We start from the raw sequence: 8,132 nt of genomic DNA, 5'->3' as shown, positions 1-8,132 counted from the left end.
AACTTTTCGCATGTGCAAGTAGCATTTGTGGAATAACTAGCTTGGGGTTGTAAGTTAGCATGAGATTGTGAACCATTAGATTTTGAAGAAGCCGTGTAAGAGTAAAAATGAAAGATGCTAGGGATGAGGAAATAAGACAATAATATTGAAGTAAAATCTCTTTCAAAAGAGAAAGACATTTGAAGACAGACAGATATACAAAACAAAGAAGAAAACAAAAGGAGAAGTAGACAAATATAAAACCTCCCAAATTTGCAGATTTTAGAAGATTAAGATCAGAACTTTTCATATATGCAAGTAGCATTTGTGGAATAACCAGCTTGGGGTTGTAAGTCAGCATGAGATTATGAACCATTAGATTTTGAAGAAGCTGTGTAAGACTAAAAATGAAAGATGCTATAGATGAGGAAATAAAAAATAATAATATTGAAGCAAAATCTCTTTTGAAGGGGAAAGAGATTTGAAGTAAAACAAATATACAAAACAAAGAAGAAAACAAAAAGAAAAGTAAATAGATACAAAACCTCCCAAATTGGAAGATTTTAGAAGATTAAGAACACTACTTGAAGTTACAAATTAAGTTTAAGAGAGTATGTTAGAAAATAAATTTGAGTAGATAAAAAAGTTTCCAATAAAAAAAATAATTTGATTTAATTAGTTTCTAAAAGTCAATAGAAATATTTTAATTTGAGTAATTCGGTCACATTTTATTACTTGGAGTTTTTATTTTGTTAAATACGAGTATGTATAGAAAGATGATGGAAGATAATAATTTGTTCTTAATCTTTCTCAATTATTCATCTCTTTTTGTAAATGTTTGTGTATTTTTTCAACCCTATTACTTCAACAATAATGTGCTACTTAATCTTCGAAACAAATATAAAAAAGATGGTTAGTTATGGTTATGATGGCTTTTGCCCTTCTCATTAAATTTGATAGATGATTAAAAAAATAAAAAAAAAAACTCTTCATGAGTTAATCCTATTTACGAGCAGAAATTAAATGGAATTTGAAAGTAAAAAAATATATAGTTAAGCTTCCATTGTTGATAATCTTGTCGTATGAAATTTAATTACAAAGTCCCATTGGAGGTTATATTAAACATGTTCAACATCAGTGTCTGATTTTTGGTTTGAAATAGACTTTCTGTTAAGGGTCATCGTTGAATGGTGGTTGTAGAGTTGATCCATTATTGACTTGGTAAGTTGAGTACTCCACTTGTGATGTGGAGTCACCATATCACAAACACTACAACCCACCATGATCTTTTCCTTCTTTTGTTTTTTTTCTCCATGTGATTCTGCAAGAAAAACTTTCCCTACTTTAAGTTCAACCAGCTTAACCATCGTAGAGATGCCTTGTCTTTTTTACTTTGTCCAGAAAATTAGACTTTTCTATTAAATTTTGTGGTAAAAAATCGCACTAACATCACATCACAGCAGCCCTTCTGTTTCTGTGTTGTACGTTACTGGAAAGTGGTTGATGATTTTCCCACATACATTGAATTCTCTGTCATGTAGGGGTTGCAAACTTAATTAAGCTAAGTCTTAACTTTCTACAATAATATTCCATTAGATCGACAATTATACAATAATGGTCCTTATCAAGTGAGTTAAAGAATTAATAAATTAAAGTGACACTTGATAAAACTAAAAACTTAGGCTATGTTTAATTTTTAGAAAAAAAAAATAGGAAAAAAAAAAGGAAAATAATTTTTTTGGGATTGGTTTTGCGTCAAACATATGAAAGAAAATTAAATATAATTAAAATTATTAAAAAAAAATTTATGATTTTAAATTATATAATCTTTATATAAAAAGTCAAATCAATAAAATAAGCTTGAAATAGCACATAAAAACTATATATCAAATTTAAATCTAATTTTTATTTTCTTTCATTTTTTTTCTTTTAATTTTATTTCATTTGCATTTTCCTTCGAACCTTCCAAAAACCAAACATAGTCTTAATAGTTAATTGTTTAAGATGATTTAATACGAGTTTTACTAAATTTCATGAGTTGAAACTTATTATCAAATTTTTACTTTAAATGTTAAAATTGCTTAATAAATTAAATTATAAACTTTTGAAACTTCTATATTCAACATATTCTCTTATATTAAGCAAAGGGCTTAAGAGATGCAAGAAAGCAAGATGCAATTGTGATAGAAAATTAATGAGAAATTGAAATAGAGTTAATTTTAGGAATAATTGTGCTTGAGGGGTGGTAGAGATAGATAATTGACGCGAAGGACGTCATGTAAAGAGTGATGTTAACAACATCCGCCTAATTGGTATTATACAAACTATAAATCCTTCAAAGCAATTATTTCACTATGTTTTTTGTGCCCAATATATATATATATATATATATATATATATATATATATATATATATATATATATATATATATATATATATATATATATTTGATAGAGACAAATTATTAGGTCTCATAGGTTCAAAACATAATTGTCTCTTAAAATTCAACTCATAAAGATGATCTTTTTAATTTATTAGTTGAAAGGGACTATCTTGAATTCAGTAAAGGCGATATTTTTAATCTATTACTTTAAATGTCCATTTCAACTAGAGTACTATGATAAAAACACTTTTAACCTATAATGTTTTTCTTAGTAACACTTTAATTAGAAATACTTACACTAAGACGTGATGTTTGGATAAAAAGAAAAATTATTTTTATAGTAATTTGGTAATATGTTATGTAAGGAACATTTGAAAGAAAGAAAAAAAAAACCTCATGTGAGGACTAATTCAAGGATGGGTTCAAGTGATTTTCTCAAGTTTTTTAGTGTAATTTTTAAAACTTTACCAATAATTTTATTTTGTCAGATATAACACATTTATAATGTAGAAATACAGTCCTGATCATGATTTTAAAAATCAGACCGAACTGGCCTATCTAACCTTTAGCCGGTCACGATTCTAGTCCAGTCCGACCAATTAAATCGAAAAGTGATCAAACTGAAATTGTACCGCTTGAACCGGCGGTCCGATTGGCGAACCAGACAAACCAACCGATTCCCTCTGAACCGTCTGGTTCAACCATTTTTTATTTTTTTAGTTATTCCCATCCCCCTCCCCCGCCTAGAGCATCGTCCACCGACAATGGTACCTCCACTGTCGCCTAGAGCATCATCCTATCAGCAGTGGTACCTCCACTGTCGCCTGTATCATCGTCCCATCGACAGCACATCCCCAACATTAGAAACCCCACTCCTTGCGTCGCACGATCGAAAGCCCCCCACCGTGTGCTGGAAATCCCCTCCACCCAGCGCTGTGCGCTAGAAACCTCCCAACCCCACCCCAAAATGGCTGCAAATCCCCATCGCTCCCCACCATCCCCCACCCCCAACAGCATGCTGAAAAGCTCCCACAATTGAAAAATGTAGTTGTTCAAGCCACCTTTGATAGAAAAAATCCGTACTTGGCTGAAGTAATGAAGTCCAACTCCCTATCAAAGTGTTTTGAGGCAGGTTATGTGTGGTTGGTGGATGAATCTTTAGCTGAAGAAGAAAGATGGAAGACTTGGAAGTGTTCCAGAAAAGTTAGATGATGCGCTGGAAAAGGGAAACCTCCCAAATTTTGATGTTTTATATTTAATTTCTTAAATTTTTTTTTATTGATTATAATTGTAGTGGTATGTTTAATATTTATTTTTTTGTTTTTGTTTTATTTATTACACATTGAAATTTTAATTGATTGAAATTATTGAAAATGTTAGGTGATTGACATTTACATGTAAAAAATTTTGTGAAAAAACTTAACAAATATAGTAGATATTATCAAAATTTAGATAGAATTTATTATTTTTATTTATTATTGTTTTTTTAATTTTAATAATATATAAAATATATATTTATGATGTCACTAGTTCGACCGCTGGTCCGACCAGTGAATCGTAAACCGATAACTTTTTCGATTCAATGACCGGTCCAATTATGAAAACATTGGTCCTAATACTTGTCCAATCATAAAAATGAAAGGGAAATACTATTGTAGGGTTGCTTCCAAGGAGTGGCTGTTATGAAAGGAGGGATAAATCCAAGCATCTATTAACACCTCCACAAACTAGAGTCCCATATATCTGTCTAATAAGACAACTCTTAAGGTATCCTCCTCCATTTTCCAATGGCCAAATCAATCCCCTCTCCTCTCTATGAAAAAATCCCCCAGAAAAACACACTCCATAGAGCCTTGGACCTCACCATCTTCTTCCTTCTCCTCTCTCTCCTTGCTTATCGTCTCCTCTCCCTCAAAAACAATGGCCTCTCTTGGCTCGTCGCCTTCCTCTGTGAGTCATGGTTCACCTTTCTTTGGGTTCTTAACTTGAGCTCCAAATGGAATCCTGTGTCCTACAAAACATACCCTGAACGCCTTCTACAGTGTCATCGGTATCCAATTATATCTTCTCTTAGTAAAACTCTTCACGTGCTTTGGCGTTTTTTTATGCCTTCAATTTTTATATATAACTATACTCATGATTTTCTGAACAGGGTTGATGAGCTTCCTCCAGTGGACATGTTTGTGACAACTGCAGATCCCATCCTGGAACCTCCTATCATCACTGTAAACACTGTCCTCTCCCTGCTGGCGGTTGACTATCCAGCTAACAAGCTTTCTTGCTATGTGTCCGATGATGGGGCTTCCCCTCTCACCTTTTACGCTCTCCTTGAAGCATCCAAGTTTGCCAAGCTTTGGGTTCCTTTCTGTAAGAAGTATGGTATTCAAACTAGAGCTCCCTTTAGATACTTTTCCAGCGAGTTGGTCTCATCCCATGATAATTCAATGGACTTCCTAAAAGAATATAGAAAAATTAAGGTACGCTCACTATTCCTAGTTGGAACTATAAGAGGAGATTAATCATATTAATATTTCCTCTCTATCATTGTACAGTGATGCTTTGATAAAAGCTTTTACAGATATCTGCCTTACGCTTAAGCAATTTTGTTTCTCTTCATCTCTTTTAGGAAGGATACCAAGAGCTTGGACGAAAAATTGAAGATGCAGCCCTAAAGTCAATGCCGTATGAGCTTAGTACTGCAGAGTTTGTTGCTTTCTCAAATGTAGAAAGGAGAAACCATCGGACCATAATCAAGGTATGTTTATATATATACACCATCATTAATTCTATATCAAAACAAGCAACCACTTAGAGCAAATCATAAGAGATTAAAGTGACTGTATAGCTTGAAACTAATTGTTTTGGGTTTTTCTCTATCATTGAAAAGTAACTTCTTTGGAATTAATAAAAAATAGTCATATTACAAAAAGGTTTCATCTATTTGTACTTTATATTTCTTTGTACTTATTATCATTTTACTGTAAAATAATATTTCATTCAGTGATGTAGATTTAGTTACATGCATCAAAGGTTGGTTGAGATTAAAAGTTCAGTATACTAAATCGAATAAGCTTGGCATGAGCTCTATCTTAAGGCGAAATAGCATTAAATTTTTTCAAAAGCATAAGGATTTAAATATTTTCCCCGTGGATTAGTATTTAAAGAAAAAAAAAATGCATCCAATTTAAAAGATATTACTTTTTGGCTAACATTGAGAGAGCGAGTGGTGGTAAAGGACGTATTTGACAATATTTCTATAACAATGAATGGTGATTTTTGTAGGTTATATTGGAGAACAAGGAGAGTAGCTCTGATGGGTTGCCACATCTAGTCTATGTATCCAGAGAGAAGCATCCCAAGCATCCACACCATTACAAAGCCGGTGCCATGAATGTTCTGGTAAGGAAGCCCCTTGAATTGGTATAATTACTGATATTCCTTCTTTTCCCCTGATTGTTTCATGATAAGCAGACCAGAGTCTCTGGAGCTATGACAAATGCTCCTTTCATGCTGAACGTAGACTGTGATATGTACGCCAACAATCCACAGATTTTTCATCATGCAATGTGTTTGCTCCTCGGTTCCAAGAGTGAACAGGACTGCGGGTTTGTTCAGTCTCCACAAATGTTCTATGATGTAGTAAAGGACGACCCACTTGGAAATCAGATGGTAGTTTTGTTTAAGGTATGCCAAATTTCAATAGTAAAGAGCGATCTCTTCCATACTATAGAGCACACCTAGTAGAAGCCTCTTTCATTTTTCTTATTAATTAATGTGTTTTGCTGAATCAGTATGTGGGAAGTGGGATAGCAGGGCTTCAAGGACCTCTGTATTCTGGAACGGGATGTTTTCATCGAAGAAAAGTTATCTATGGGTCATGGCCGGATGGCAGGATGGAGATTAAAGGAAAAAATGGTATGCAGTCAACTTTTCCACGGTCATTCTTCACTTTATTTATGTACCATTTTAATTTTCTTAGTGGGATCTTAAAATGTGCTATGAAACTAAGCATTACAGTTTTCTCTACTTTTTGGTAGGAAAATTAACCGATGAGAGATTAGAAAAAACATTCGGAAATTCAAAGGAATTCACAAAAACAGCTGCAAGGATTTTATCAGGGTTGAGCGGGATTTCGGATTGTCCATATGATCTTTCGAATCGGGTTGAGGCAGCATACCAAATTGCAAGTTGCAGCTATGAGTATGGAACTAGCTGGGGCACAAAGGTGAGTTGCCAATAGTTAGAACAACAAGAATAGTATCTCAATTGATACATTTAGTTCAACCATTTTTCATTAAATAAGGATCTATTTTTATTTTTTATTTTTGAAAAGAAACTTAACTAGAAGTTACATGCATTATGTGACTATCCATGTTCAGATTGGTTGGTTATATGGAACCACAACAGAAGACATCCTCACAGGTATGAGGATACATGCAAGAGGTTGGAAATCCACATATTGCTGGCCTGACCCTCCCGCATTTCTTGGGTGCGCACCCTCAGACGGGCCTGCTGCACTTACCCAACAGAAGAGATGGGCCACTGGCCTCCTTGAGGTCCTGTTCAGCAAGAACAGCCCACCTATTGCCACCTTCACTGCAAAGCTCCAATTTCGCCAATGCCTCGCATACATGTGGATTATTTCATGGGGTTTAAGGCCAATTCCGGAGCTTTGCTATCTTGCTTTGCCAGCATATTGCATCATGGCCGGCTCACATTTCTTGCCCAAGGTGAGCAAAACCAAAACCATTCAGTTTTCCTCTTAAATACGTACATAGCATTAGTAGTAGTACTTCACCAACCTTCGTTTTATTATCATTGATGCAGGTCCATGAACCAGCTGTGTTGATACCAATATCCCTCTTTGTCAGTTACAAATTTCACACTCTATTTGAATACTATGGAGCTGGGTTTTCAATCCGAGCATGCTTGAACAACTTGATGATGGGGAGAATAATCACAGTGACCTCATGGTTATTTGGATTTTTAAGTGTCATTCTGAAGCTCCTGGGGTTATTGGAGACCGTCTTTGAAGTTACCAAAAAAGACCTATATACTACTCCTGGGGAGGGCAGTGACAAGGATTCTGGTCGGTTCACCTTTGATGGGTCTCTGATTTTTGTTCCGGCCACTACTCTTTTGTTGGTGCACCTGATGGCACTTGTTACAGCCTTGTTAGGACTATTTGATCATGTCGGGATTGAATCAAGAATAGGGGAGATAATATGTAGTGTGTGGGTGGTGCTATGCTTCTCGCCGTTTCTTAAAGGCTTGTTTGGGAAAGGAAAATATGGGATACCCACATCCACTATATGCAAGTCAGCAGCTTTGGCATTGCTTTTTCTTGCTTGCACTATTACAGTAAGAAAATGATTTTAGTAGAAACGGTAGCAGTTTATTAAAGCATAATTGTTAATCAAGTGTGTTATGACATGTACTATAATGGCAGTTTGCTTTCCACCATTGACGTAGCAGTAGCTCCTTGAACTGAAATGATGTAATGATCACAAGCAGTTAAACTATCCAAAAGGAGTTTTGGGTCAAAATGACCTTCTCCCCAAACTTAATATTAAAATTGGGCTTAAGGTGAAACTATTGTTAAATAGCCTCATCTGTCCACATAATCAAAGAACATTTTTTTATATTATTTTTTTTAACTTTCCCATTTGCTTCCCACCCCATGGTTGGTTGTCTCCAAAGTTTCTTTAAAACCCTAGCCCCACCAGTAGGTCACTATAAGAGACATTTTTGGAGTTGCAAAGTTGAGGT

The 8,132-nt window shown here is 34.5% G+C and overlaps 1 protein-coding gene across 1 annotated transcript; it reads left to right on the top strand.

Moving 5' to 3' along the window:
- Positions 1-3,940: 3,940 nt before the first annotated feature.
- LOC117926285 (cellulose synthase-like protein H1) lies at positions 3,941-7,930 on the top strand. The gene is made up of 9 exons (XM_034845370.1): positions 3,941-4,413; positions 4,516-4,840; positions 4,990-5,118; positions 5,646-5,762; positions 5,835-6,047; positions 6,155-6,278; positions 6,401-6,588; positions 6,743-7,093; positions 7,191-7,930. Exons 1-9 carry the CDS (start codon positions 4,151-4,153, stop codon positions 7,734-7,736), a joined length of 2,256 nt encoding a protein of 751 aa, XP_034701261.1. The 5' UTR covers positions 3,941-4,150; the 3' UTR covers positions 7,737-7,930.
- The last annotated feature ends 202 nt before the right edge of the window (positions 7,931-8,132 follow it).

Source organism: Vitis riparia, chromosome 12 (genome assembly GCF_004353265.1).
Source record: "Vitis riparia cultivar Riparia Gloire de Montpellier isolate 1030 chromosome 12, EGFV_Vit.rip_1.0, whole genome shotgun sequence".
Classification (NCBI taxonomy): domain Eukaryota; kingdom Viridiplantae; phylum Streptophyta; class Magnoliopsida; order Vitales; family Vitaceae; genus Vitis; species Vitis riparia.
The sequence above is the reverse complement of the archived record's forward strand: the minus strand, read 5'-3'. Positions and strand labels throughout refer to the sequence as shown.

What these genes read in the sequence shown, in the direction of transcription:
- LOC117926285 (XM_034845370.1), top strand. Translation starts at nt 4,151, where the DNA reads ATGGCCAAATCAATCCCCTCTCCTCTCTATGAAAAAATCCCCCAGAAA. An exon ending in CCGGTGCCATGAATGTTCTG is followed by an intron (nt 5,763 to 5,834) that starts GTAAGGAAGCCC and finishes CATGATAAGCAG; the next exon opens with ACCAGAGTCTCTGGAGCTAT. An exon ending in GAACTAGCTGGGGCACAAAG is followed by an intron (nt 6,589 to 6,742) that starts GTGAGTTGCCAA and finishes ATCCATGTTCAG; the next exon opens with ATTGGTTGGTTATATGGAAC.